Source organism: Podarcis gaigeae (genome assembly GCF_964106915.1).
Source record: "Podarcis gaigeae genome assembly, chromosome: 2".
In the NCBI taxonomy this organism is placed as follows: Eukaryota; Metazoa; Chordata; class Lepidosauria; order Squamata; family Lacertidae; genus Podarcis; species Podarcis gaigeae.
Window position 1 is genome coordinate 37,104,475 of NC_139679.1, and position 13,861 is coordinate 37,118,335.

At 46.2% G+C, this 13,861-nt stretch overlaps 1 protein-coding gene across 3 annotated transcripts in view; it reads right to left on the bottom strand.

Moving 5' to 3' along the window:
• The window catches only part of QRICH2 (glutamine rich 2), a 42,053-nt gene that overhangs the window by 22,197 nt on the left and 5,995 nt on the right, over positions 1-13,861 (bottom strand). For 2 of the 3 annotated variants that reach the window (XM_083725610.1, XM_083725608.1), the window contains exons 3-8: positions 13,077-13,148; positions 12,333-12,446; positions 7,569-8,964; positions 6,488-6,582; positions 4,892-4,989; positions 2,278-2,392 (exon numbers count right to left, since the gene is read on the bottom strand). In XM_083725610.1, the coding sequence (XP_083581736.1) occupies positions 2,278-2,392; positions 4,892-4,989; positions 6,488-6,582; positions 7,569-8,964; positions 12,333-12,446; positions 13,077-13,148 (1,890 nt within the window). The remainder of the gene's footprint in view (positions 1-2,277; positions 2,393-4,891; positions 4,990-6,487; positions 6,583-7,568; positions 8,965-12,332; positions 12,447-13,076; positions 13,149-13,861) is intronic. The other variant, XM_083725609.1, reaches the window with a different exon arrangement.

Consider the following 13,861-nt stretch of genomic DNA (forward strand, 5'->3'; position numbering starts at 1 on the left):
TGAAAATGATTTTTGTTAGGACTATGGGGGTTTGTAAGAGTTAAGCCAATCTTCTGCACATTCTGCAGTCCAATGAAAATTGGTCCTTGCCCCCTTGCAATTTGAACAGATGCATTTAGCGCAATCTCTGGTTTAGCTCTCAGGCTGGCTGTCAAGGGGAGCGGATGGAGGTTTCGGTGGCCAAGGAGTGGCACTTATTTCACCATGTGCCGGTTCACTGCCCAACACAGGACATTTTACAGTCCCCTCCCTTTCCCCCTGCCTCTACACAGTCGCTCACAAATATCTCTTACTGCCAAGGGCATTTGCCTGGGATTTCTGTGCCACTGTTGATGCCATTTTAGTTAACACGGACCCCTTTAGGATCAGGCTGTAGCTACACTGCCACCCTTCTGCACTTCACTCATTCCCATCTGGTGTGGCTCATGGCAAAGTTGCATCTGTTTACAAATGGGTATCGTAAAGGTGTCAGAAACGTGAGGCCCTTGGCTTCTGCAGCTGCTCTGAAGCTCCCTGAGAATGCATGGCAGGAGTGGGTTCCCTGGGGAGTGCAGCAGGAACCTGCCCAAAGATCTCCTTCTGAAGCCCTTCCCTGGGTATTCCTGACTTTAGAAGTGAGGCTGGGGGAAAGGGCTTTTTCGTGGTGGCACCCCACTGTGGAATGCTTGCTCCACCGAGGATCTATTCCTGCTGAACCTTTCTGTTCCCCAAGCAAATACCGTTTTACTAGTCCATGCCTCTTCAATCTGCTTAATGCAGTGGATGTTTTAGTAATTATTTGGTAACCTTTTTACAGTTTCATTGTTGCAATCGCTAATTGGAAGCAACCCGGGGCATTTTAGCACCTTGCCCTTCAGTTTTCAAAGTAACTCAGGTTGTCTTAAGCCAACAGCGTGAAATGTAGGGAGCACCACTGGGTCTGAGCTCCCACAGCTTCCTCAAATGTGGAAGTGTTCAGGAGCAGACAGAGGCTTAGAGAACCCCATTTCTCTTTGGGGAAAACCTCCTTTGGGATTTGGCCTGTTGACGACATGGTTCCTCCATCACTTTATTTGGGAATTCCCACATTTGGGCTTGCATAGATGATTTAGGGGATGCTTGGTGGCGGAGGGGGGGACAAATGAACTAATCTCATCACCTTTGATGCTGAATGGTCAAAAGTCACGCTTCTCATCTGACTGTCAGAGGGAAGCCAATAAGAGGTTATGGGTGGGTAGGACTTCCCTTACAAATCCACAAAAACAGCAGAAAGTGAGCATTCCAAAAAACTAAGCTGGATGGCCATGGGAAAGAAACAGGGTTACCATTGGGGGAGAGGAACAGGACAGTGTGGCCTCCTTCTCTATACCTCTAGAAGAGGTTCGGTATGTGGGAAACAGCAGGTGATGCTTTACACAACATGGAGCCAAAGATTAATACCTGCTCATAGCTGCAAAACAAATGGCTGTTAAAAGCAGAAAGCCACAGGGGCCGGTTCAAAACACTGGCAGCTCCAGAACAAAAGGCCCTGCAAGGCAGCAGGAAAGCAAGGCAACCAGAGTCTGCCCCACTGAGCAGAAGCAGCCAGAGCTTGAGTCAGCCTCCCTTATCTGGAGCATTAGGAAGAGAGCTTTTCATTAAAAATAAAAACAGGCAGCTGTCCGTGTACCAACTGTGGGGTTCCTGCAGGGACATGTATCCTAAGCCAGCCCAGAGAACTCTCAGCTACTTATCTACTTGTAAAAGTGGAATCAGTCCTCCCAAATTAGATCAAAACTGTTCCTAGGGTTGTGGGCTTCCCCACATCACAGCAGGGCATGCTTATTAAATCGAGGACAGCATCATTGCAAACTCCTGCTTAGCAAACCCAATGACACAGCTGAACCCAACAGTACAAGAAAGTTACAATTTTAGGAGTGTACTTCTTCAGGGTAAGCTGAAGAAGCATGTCTGGCAAGCTGATCACTGGCAAGGGATTCTTACTCCCTCTTTACTGTTACTCCTCCTGGCTAACTACAAGGTGGCTGTCAGCTTAAGGAGTCAGCAGAAGAACTTAGACCAATCTTCTTTCCTAGAATTTCCAAGCAGATTTGGCCCTGTCTGGCTCTTGCCTTAGAAAGCCTCATGCTTTTCTTCTCACTGTGAAAGAGCCACCTCTACAGAGCCTTTGCAAAGCACATATGTTTCAAGAGGAGATCTGACAGGCAAGGGACCTGAAACCAAACTAATGGCCAGGGGAAACCATGTGACTGATTCTTGCCAGCCAGGAAGAAAGACCTCACATTTCCACTCGCTGACCTGTTCTTGCAGGTAGATGGCAGTGTCGGTCACTGACTGCTCCAGCTTGGCTTTCCCCGTATCCTGCTTGTTTCTGAGCTCCTTTAGCTCTTTCTCTATATCCTGCACTGTTGCTCTGTACCGCAAAGCCAACAACAATAGAGAGGAGTTACTCACCAAACAGGAAAAAGAAAGTCGTTTTTGGAGTGTGGGTCTCTAGGAAATCAGAAACACAACACAGTTCTGGGGTAAACTGGGGTCACTGAAACTAGACCACAACCAACTCCCTAAATGCACCTTCTTGGCCTGCTTTCGAGAGTAGGGGGTTTGCTTTGGCATATTTATTTGTAATCAAGTCACATTGTACTGCAAAATGCCTCAACAATATGTGAAATCATCCTGGCAATTTGACTTCTAGCTACTTTTTTCCAGAAATGTAGAATCAATTTGAGGAAGACAGACCACTTGCAGGGGCCTTCATGGCTGTGAATTAGAGAACTTTAAGTTTGGGGGTGTGGAGCTTAAAATATCTCTTTCTAAGGTTTACAAATGACAACTGTCTCCTAGGAATGCCAGGTGTTTTTTATGGCAATTGTCCCTTAGAAAACTGCAAGTTCACTCTCCACATTCTACTTGTTCTGTTTGTAGTTTTTGTAGTTGTTATCTTATTGCATTGTGAAAAACTTTTAATACTTTTAAAAATTAACATGAGAAAACTGTGAGTACAATAGAACATAAAAGATGTTCCATATTTCAAAACACGGCGAATCCATCAAAATTTATAAGAGTCACAATATATCTACACAGTGTTCCTTCTTTCAGAGATTCTGACCCAGGAGTGCTGGGCTCCTCAGCACATTCACACTTACAATAAGAGGCATGGGGGCCATTTCCCACACAATTGTAATTAAGCTCCTGACGAGAGGAACAATATGGACCGAGTCCATCATTTGAGTCCTTCCTTCCTTCCTTGCTGGCACCCAAGGGCTAGATGCAGACACTGCCAAACCATAACTGAGTCATCCTAGTTACATGTGGGGGCAGAGTGAAGTGAGGTGATCGTTTTTCCTGCCCTCAGAAGGTGCCAGTCAATAAAACAAAGGAAGCCCCAAAAACAATGAAGTCACATCACACTTCCTCACACCCAGAGACATACTATTGGAGGGACTGCATGTCAGTAGCATCCATGATCTTCTCACAAGCACTCATATGCTGACAACTCACAGCACTCTTAGCAAACTACAACCCCCATGATTCCTTGGGAGAAGCCTGCCACTACGGTTAAAGTGGTATACTGGTGCTTTAAATGTATGGTGTGCTTTTACAGGAGGGATGCCAGAAGTGGAAAAGGGGCTTCCACGCTGACCTCTGCCAAGCCTCAGCTCCATCTACTGGGTCCAGTCTTAAGCAGCTGCTTAGGCCTCCCTATCTCCCCACACATGATTTATTTGGGGGATGCAAGACCTTTCTGTGGTGTACCCACACCTTTTAAGAGTTTGGCCTTGTCACAATATCTCTCAAAACTCATTTCTGCACATTCACATTTTATAATTATTTTATAACTAACTAACTATAACTATAACTATAACTATAACTATAACTATAACTATAACTATATATATATATATATATATGGCAGCATAAAAATGTTTTAAGTAATTTCTAACTATGTTACAAATTAACGGGTTTGGGTGGTTGTGATTGAAATCTCTTCTGTGTGTAAAGGTAAAGGGTCCATTAGGTCCGGTTGTGGCCGACTTTGGGGTTGTGGCACTCATCTCACTTTATTGGCCAAGGGAGCCGGTGTACAGGTTCCAGGTCATGTGGCCAGCATGACTAAGCCACTTCCGGCGAACCAGAGCAGCACACCGAAACGCCGTTTACCTTCCCGCTGGAGTGGTACCTATTTATCTACTTGCACTTTGATGTGCTTTCGAACTGCTAGGTTGGCAGGAGCAGAGACTGTGCAACAGGAGCTCACCCTGTCGCGGGATTCAAACCGCCAACCTTCTGATCGGCAAGTCCTAGGCTGTGTGGCTTAACCCACAGCGCCACCCGCATCCCTTCTTCTGTGTGTACATTGGTGCTATAAAGCGAAGGAGCTACTTTGCCAACCTTCTGCCTTCCAGATGTTGCTGGACTATGACCCCCATCGTTGGAAGTTGATCATTGGCCATTCTAGCTGGGGCTAGTGGAAGTTATAGTCCAAAACATCTGGAGGGCACCAGGTCTGAAAAAGCTGCTCCACACACAGAGTTTTCTATTTAATCTGCCTGGGGGGAAAGAATACTGATGACATTCCAAAATATGATTGAAAAAAATTCAGTTGAATTCTTCTTCTTTTTTTTTTAGTGTGTATATGCTAGAAAGCCAGTGAAATTTCAAACCATTTCTAATTTTCACTGAGGAATTCTTTGTGGCATCTTATTTCAGCTGCACTTTTGAGAAAGACCACTCAACTTCCATGGAACTATTAACTGGTAAAGATCCCATTCGGGCTTCCCACTGTATGTAACTCCACAATTAAGCTGGTTGTGGTGACACCAAACATGGTAGGCCAATGTTTTAGCTGATAAGACTGAGACTGGACTCGCCTACTAGGTTGCTTCCTTCAGTATAGTGGCTACTTATTTACCTCAGAAAACCTATCTGCATGTTGATCTGACCAGCTCCTTCCAGTTTGTCATCTGTTTCTGCCAGCTCTCCTTCAAGTACATTCTGGATCTTGTTTAACTAGAATCACAATTGGGGTAGGGGGATCAAAAGCCATACTTGCCTTGAAGAACTTTGGTCATGAAACACTAATTTTCCTTTATGGAAAGTCCCTGGGAGAAAGGGGCACATCCTCACCTCCCCGTGTTGTAAACAATAGATAGTTTACATCCACATATATCAGAGCTAAGGTTCAGTTCTAGAGATTAAGAAAGTGCTTCCTATGAGGAATGTTAAACTGATTCATTGGTAACTGGAGCATCATCATGATTCACAACACTGGGGTTGTACTGGCTGAGTTTCAAGTTTAGAGTCACAAAATCAGGCTGAAGATTAACCACCACCCATAATATCTCAAATAAAACAGAGCACGTCTTTTAAAGACCCTTAAAGACACCTCAACAACAGCAACAAAAAGTAAACTGTATGACTACATTGTGAATATACTGAAAAGGTTATATGTTTCTTAAATGAAGATCTTGAGCAATAGTAATGTTGTAAAGGGAAAATAGTAGAGCGATGAATTCCCCTGTTAAAGGAACTAAGAATTACAAAAAAAGGAGAGAAAGCTTAAGCTTGACATTGGGAATACTGTCATCATATTCAGGAAAAAAGGGGGGCAATTATAATTAAATAACAATCCCCTCTAACAATCCTGAAGGCAGATTTATTTTCAGCACATGTTTACTGCTACAACCAAGCAAAACTAGACCCTGAGCAATTGACAAAGCGTCAGCAGGAGACTCAAGGAAATGACAACAGCAGGATGCAGGATCAAACTAAGCCTGGTGAAGTTAGGTGGTACACCACTGAGCTTCAAGCAGCTAGTGCAAATTCTATTTTAAATTGCAGTTTGCAGAAGCACAGAAAAAAAACACACTAAAGTGCGTCTCACTGATCTCATCCATGGTAGGAATTGTGAGCACCTGGTACCTCCTGTAGCTAACAAACATCACTGTAATTCAGAAATGATGAATTGCAGGAAATCAGAAATATAAAATCATTTCTACAAGTTCTGCTGTCAAAGTAGCATGCAAACCAGCTTACAGTTCTCAAAATCTCAGCTTTCAATTTAAGTGGCTTGGATTTCTGATACTCAGAAGCTTGTTTCAAGTAGTAGGGCAGGCATCTCCAAACTTGGCCCGCCAGATGTTTTGGGACTACAATTCCCATCAACCCTGACCTGTTAGCTAGGGATGATGGGAGTTGTAGTCCCAAAACATCTGGAGGGCTGGGTTTGGGGGTGCTTGTCAATGGTGGTCAATTGACTGCGCAACTTCAAGAAAGTCCCCCCCACACACACCTTGGTGTTTAGGAAGTTGGTCAAAATATATTCCATTCATAACGCTTTAAAGGTTGAGTGCTGATACAATGAACTTTATGTTTTGGATATGTTTTGATGGCTTCTAAGAACAGGATGCTTCTTGGGACTGGGCAAATTACCTCTTATATGAAAACCTGATTGAAAACATTCTTGCTGCAAATAAGGCAGCATAGTTTCTCCCTGACAGTCCCCTACCTTCTCTTTCTCAGTTTTCATGTCTTCTTCCATGGCCTGGAGTGCAGCAAGCTTTTCAGGAAGATCAGGTGGGATGAGAGCAATGTTCCGGTAAACTATCCAGCAAAAACACAGTAGAATTATAAATATATACAAGTGAGCCATCAGGTGACAAAACATTGTAGGGCCCAATTCAGGGCTCCAGTCAAACAGCCATGCCCTCTGTAGGGATGGTCCATCCCATCCCCCCCACTTCTTTAGGGACAGTCCATTCCAACTGCATTGAACAGTATCAGTGCACACTGTTTTGGGGGTTTCAGTTTTTGTTGTTGTTGTTGCAAACTTTGGGGTCCCCCCCCTCTCCCCACAAACAAGCCTATAGCTCCCTCTTGTGGGTGGATGATGCCAGTTTAGTTAAATAAGATTCAGCACTCACAGAACGAAAGTTCGCTGTTAGTACATACAGTTGTCCCTTGGTTCTCGAATGCCTTGGTACTCATCTGTTTTGGCTCCCGAACACCACAAACCCGGAATAAGTGTTCTGGTTTGCAAATGTTTTTTAGAAGCCGAACGTCTGACGCAGCTTCCGATTGAGTGCAGGAAGCTCCTGCAGCCAATGGGAAGCCGAGCCTTGGTTTTCTAATGTTTTTGGAAGTCAAATGGACTTCCAGAATGGATTACATTCGGGAACCAAGGTATGACTGTATACAAGTAGGAATTAAAACATGGAAAGCTCCTGTTCCAGCCAAGCTACCTTCCAGATTACTCAATGCTTCTCCATTTAGCCTCCCTGCAGTGTGCCCACTGAACATGCTCATTACTCATATGGATGGGTGACCTTTGACCCTCCAGACATTATGCCCATCATCACTGGCCATACTGCCCAAGAAATGCTGCCAGGAAACGTCCAAAAGGTTGCATGCTCCTGGTTAGCTCTAACCCCCAAATCAACCCTCCAAACATTTGGGTGGGCTTACATTTTTAGATTTTCCTTCCCAGAAAAAAATGGTTGCCCAACCTGTTGGAAATTTGCCGAAGCAGGTTCCAGATATGTGCCATTTAAAACAGAAACCCAGAAAACCGATACACACGTGATACATACGTGCATCTGTGAGGAAGTCTTGCAGCCTGCGGAGATCGGCGTAGCCACACTTGAATTGATCTAGGAGGCTGATCTGGTCTCGCAGAGCATAGTACAAGTCCGTCAGCTGAGCGAGAGACCGCAGGGCATCCACAGTCTCAGAGTAGCGGGCTGGGGCCAAAGTGGAGCCAGACTCGGACAGTGGCATGGGGGTTGGGGCGGAGAGCAGCGGAGATGCTGGAGGTGTAGCTCCAAGGACAGGCCCAGGGGGCAATACAAGCTGCATTCCAGGCTGCGCACCAGCCCCCTCACCAGGCTGGTAACCAAGAGGACTGGGCCAAAGAATCCCAGGCTGACCAAGGTACCCAGCTTGGGCATCAGGAGAACCAGGATAGAATGGAGGGGGTCCGGGAAATCCAGTTTGTATCCATGGAATGACAGCGCCTCCAGGGAAGGCTTCACCAGGCTGGGCGCCAAGGACTCCAGGATAGGCTCCGGGATAGGCTCCGGCATAGGGTGCCAGGCCTCCAGGATAGGCTGTTTCATCTCCAGGTGCGCCAGGCTGGGCCCCAGGTGCTCCAGGTAGAGCCCCAGGTGCCCCAGGGTATGCCCCGGCTGCTCCAGGGTATGGAGCTTGGGCTCCAGGTGCACCAGGCTGGGCTCCAGGAGCCCCAGGATAGGCCCCAGGTGCTCCGGGATAGGGTGCTTGGGCTCCAGGGGCTCCGGGATAGGCCCCGGGTGCCCCAGGGTAGGGTGCTTGGGTTCCAGGTGCACCAGGCTGGGCTCCAGGAGCACCAGGCTGGGCTCCAGGAGCACCAGGCTGGGCTCCAGGAGCCCCAGGATAGGCCCCAGGTGCTCCAGGATAAGCCCCAGGTGCTCCAGGATAGGCTGCTTGGGCTCCAGGGGCTCCGGGATAGGCTCCAGGAGCACCAGGATAGGCCCCAGGTGCCCCAGGGTAGGGTGCTCCAGGATAGGCCCCGGGTGCCCCAGGATAGGGTGCTTGGGCTCCAGGGGCTCCGGGATAGGCCCCAGGAGCCCCAGGATAGGGTGCTCCAGGATAGGCCCCGGGTGCCCCAGGATAGGGTGCTTGGGCTCCAGGGGCTCCGGGATAGGCCCCAGGAGCCCCAGGATAGGGTGCTTGGGCTCCAGGGGCTCCAGGATAGGCCCCAGGTGCCCCGGGATAGGGTGCCTGGGCCCCAGGAGCTCCTGGCTGGGTCCCTGGAGCACCAGCAACACCAGGCTGGCCTGGCTGAGCTCCAGGAATGCCTGCTGGAGCACTTCTTGGAGCCCCTGGTGCACCAGCTGGTGTTCCTTCTCTTCTGTGAGTGCCAGGCAAAGTTCCTGGAGATCCAGGAGTGGCTCTGCTTTCTGGAGAGGTCGCAGAATCAGTTGGAGAGTGTTGGACTGGACTTGTCACCTAGAAACATATAGAGAGGAGTGACAAAAGCAGGGGTGGCTTTAGCTTGGGGCATTATCACAGGCATCTCACATCTTGCAGTTGACTTCATAAGAACATCTCATGTCCACTGTGTGTCAGGAACACCACCTTCAACTGCAGGGCTGCACCAGAGCAAATCCAATATGGCGGCCAGCACCAATGCCACAACCCCTCAGCAAGTCCAAGGGCATTGTCACTTTGGAAGCAGGTCAACTGGTTTTGTATCATCCTTAATTCAAACCAACAATACATGCTGCACAATCTGAGGTGTTGACTGGATTGCCCTTAGTTGGGTAAGGCCACAGGAAATGGCCTTTTGAAGTTTCCTAAGTGTCCAAGGACAGTGTGGTGCAACAGGTAAGATTGCTGGATTCAGATCTAGGAGGCCTTTGACAGGAAATGGCATTCTAAGTGTCACAAGGCGCTGCTGAAATTTGAATGATCCAAGTCCGCCCCAGTGTCGCTACTGAAAAGCTCATAAACCCTCCTTTGTATAGGAGCAGAGGCTGGGCAATTTCATTCATAAGCTTCAGTGCTTCTCCTTTGTCCACAATGCGAGTTAACTGTGGTTAACTCACTGATGAGAGGAAGACAATCTGCATGTGCTCAGAGGCAACCTTTCATTACTATTACTTGCCATGTTCAAGGAGTCTAGGCTGGTATTGAAAATAAAGACCAGAACTGAATGGCATAAACCAGTCCTTTCCCCTCAAATACTTGAATCCCTAGCCTGTATCCCTCTGGTTCTGCAGTTGTTAGCTTATGCTACCTCTCTCCAAGATCTACAGGGAAATTATGCAGGAATGCATAAGAGCCATCATACACTCAGTCAGAACTACTTTTTGTTCCTGAAATATTATTGCTGTTCAGATCAAAAAGCAGAAACTGACACCTGATCCTACACTTAATAAGAAAAAGGAAAAAAGCAGGAGCCCATGGATTACAGCTGATTCTCCATCATGAAGACTTGCTTTTAGACATCGAAACAGCCTGAAAAGTAACACTCTGCTTCACTCAATTATACCATGTTGACTGAGAGACTGGAAAGACTCACTCATGGAATCAGAGTACATATAAACCAAGAGGGAATATTTCACTGCAGTGAATTCCTTCTATTGAGATTCTGATGTAGAACAAAGAATTACACTGGCCAGAAACAATTTCTATGCACATTTCAGAATAGACCAACCAAGTGCTGATTTTCCCAAAAGGTAAGAAAGCAAGTAGCTGGGTAAATTTTCTAGAATTCCTGCTATTGTACCTTTGTCAGGAATCCTAAATATTTCATTTTGCTGTTCACTGAATTCTTTTAAGTCTGGAGGTAAGAAATGGCTGGGCCCAGAGCCCAAAGCCTGGCCTCAAACCAATCATTAAGCCATGGAATGATGCTACAGTAAAGTGGTATCTTTTTTAGATCTGTACTTTGCACATGCACAGATGATCTACAGTAATGAATCTATCATACCACTTTAAAACAGTTCATTATTTTGTGGAAGCTGGCTATATATCCAAATGCAGGCATTTAACATGCATGCAAGTTTTGCCCTATCTGGTCTTATGGGACACTAGCTGCTCTATGACTCTATGGAAATGTGAAATTAATGATGCTTACAACAATTCTAAATGGGTGCTTTGGAGCTGCACTGTTTTAAATGTTCTTCAGGGGCCGAAACAATAGCCCTGAGGTGTTCTCACATTGTTGTTTAGGTGCTAAACTGCCTCTTCACACATGAACCTATCAGGGCACAGCAATCATCAGAAAAACTTTGTTGTGTGCCTTCAACAAGAGAGGTGCGGAGGGTGGCAACATGAGAATGGGCCTTATGAGAAGGGTGGCTCCCCATTTGAGGAATGTTCTCCCCACACCTGGTACTATCACTGTCTGCTCCAGGTTCCAGGCTAAAAACATACACAAGATAAATACTGACCTTGACCAGTGGGGGAAAGTATTGTTTGTTGTTCTGCCTCAGGCAGAAAAATGTCTGGAGATGGCCTTGTGCAAACAGCTTTGTGCTTCTAACATAGGACCCTTTCCACTTACCTTCTTTTGGTGGCAGTGGGAGAATAAAGCACCCCTCTTAGTCACACATTCATTTCAGCCATGGGATGCAGTCAAAGGGGAGGGGGTAGAACTAGCATTGTTCAAGGGGATGGGTTGGTTTCTGAGGTTTTAGAAGAGGCATGCGCTCAAGCACTGGAGAGTATAAGCAAAGCCAACCTCCTATGAGGAAAACGGAGATACCCTCCACCTCCCACACTGTCCCCAATTTAAAACCATGTGGATACAGGCTTCACCATGATGCACCAGAAAACGATGACATGGCCACCTTCCAATTGGCAATTACCAACTTCACAGAAAATACCCATATTGGGGTATAGTATTTGCTATTTTTCAGCAAGTACTTTCTGAATGCTGTATGGACAAACAGGCTGCCAGGCTGAGATGATGTCACCAGGATCAATTAGTGATACCTGCCAGGAAAGCATATAATGTCCAGGAAGACCAATCTTTGAACACTTGTAGCTAGATTAACTTGTGATTTCCATCCTCATGAGAGTACTCTGTATCTGCCCATTTTTATGCTTAAAAAGTGGCATTTTTATGTCATGTGTTCAGTGCTTCGTTTCTTTCTTCTTTTTTTAAAGGGAGATGTTGGGGGTCAAGTCTGTTTGGAAACATCACTTTCTGTTCCAAAAGCTTTCCTTGCACCCCGCCCAACAATATTCCTGATGTGTGAAAATACTCTGCAGTTATTCAGTAGCAAGGGAAAAGCACCCTGCATCTGGCTTAAGGGCACTTTCATTTAGCTTTACTTTTTGTATTCTGGGCTTGAAACTGTAGCTGAACTGCTGGCGGATGCTGTGGCTGAGTCCTGGCAGAACAAATAAAGCCCTGTACAGTAGTATCTTCATCCAGCATCTGCCAAGATAGTGACCAGACAGATGGCAAGCAGTGGAGGTGAATGGAAAGGTCCAGAACAATCTATGTGAGCCATACACTAGCTTGTCATCAACTTTGTTGCATGCTTATTAAATACAAAAGGCAGAAAACGAAGCCCCACATTGGGCTGATCAGAGGCCACTGAAAATTAGCACAGAATAAATGTTACCCCCACCCCTGGAACTGGCCATAAGATGATGAAGAAATGTGCTTCATGGTGCACAGACTGTACGTAGAAAACTCTTTTTGTACACAATAATATAGGTCTAAGTGAAGGGGATAAATAGGATGTGAGATTCAACATATAAAGGATGCATGCATTGTCTTGGTATTTTTCATGAAGAAAACGTTCATGTGCAAACCTTTTATCCTCCAATCTTCATTTTGCTACACAAATCATACTCACGGGAGATGGGCTCCTCTTCCCTTTCACAAGGACATCCTCTAGAACGTCCCACCGCACCATATTGCTCATCTCCTCTGGGGAAGGAAACTGGCTCAGCCTCTTCTCTAAGTCTTTCTACAGACAAACAAAAACATTAAAGAGGTCACACTTTATTCCCCATGAATAGTATGGAAGAGGCCATTGCAGCCACCTTCATTTATTCTTCATTAGGAACCCTGGCTGTGGAGAGGTATCAGATGACTAGGATACATACCAGCGAAGAGCTAGTGGGTACATCAAACTATGGGACAACCCTTTTTGGAGAAGTGTCAACAGGGCGGGGATGGGAAGGTACTGAATGTTGCAACACACACAAACACACATGGGGATTAGCAGGTGCTGCTTGAACTAACCAGTGAGGGTACATCTTCAAGGCAGCTTCTGATGCTATGAATCTGATACATTAGCACAAAGCTGGGAGTACAGAAAATGAACAAATCATGTGCCAGCAAGTGGCTGGGTTCCCCTCTATGGACAAATTGAACACTGTATGCTAGTCTGAGACTGCAGATGTGCTGGAACAGGCAGGGTGGGGAAGTAGGCTTGGGACCAGTGTGGACAGAATTTGCCAATGCCTATTGACCATGACAATCTGATAGGTCACTGAATTTACATCTGGTCCTCTGCAAAACTAGCACACAGCAGGGAGAGGTTGTTATCTGCATGGAGACTGGTGTTCTGTAGAGGAGCTGTGTGGGAACATACCACTTCGTTATCCAAACTTATCTGATCACTTAAGCAAGTCTTCAGTCGATCGTCAAATGCATGGGGGTCCAACTGCGAAAGGAAGAAAAAGATAATTTAGGATTTCCCCAGGCTGCTCAGGAATAATGTATGAGTGCAAACATGTTCTAATATTGTAAAAGGAGCACTGCAAAAGTGAGCTTGTTTCCCCCACACTTTTGGAAAACAAGAGGTGAGCACCTGGGGAAAGGCTTGTAGGGAAAATAAAACTCAAGCACCTTTATGCATGCCCAGTTCACAGCAAATGCATAGCGCAGCGGGCCATTTTTCCTCCCAACAAGCCTTTGGGGACAGGAGCAAACATCACGTTTCCAAGAGAACAAAGAAACAAAAGCATAGCCCAGAAACCTGAATTGCTCTCATGGGATAGCCTCTGGGGATGTATCTGGGTATTCAATATTGCTCAAAAATACACAGTATTAAGCATAGCATCCCAGTGCCTGCTATGAATATGCCAGGTTGAGTTTTGGATTGCCAAGGCTGAGAATGACTTCTTCCAACACTTCCAGACCTATGGCTAGGCCTGGGGCAAATAAGACACAATGACAATCAGCCCATTTCTTTAACAGTAGGTCTCCCCAATCATATATCAAAATGGGAGCGAAGTTCCACTTTGACAAACACATTGAACATGTGGGTCAGACTGCTGAACCTCTCATCCTCTCAGTGTTGCTTTCCTCCTGAACTCAGAGGGGTTAGGTGGACCCAACAGGAAAAGTGGTTAAATAGAAGGAAATAAGGCGTGG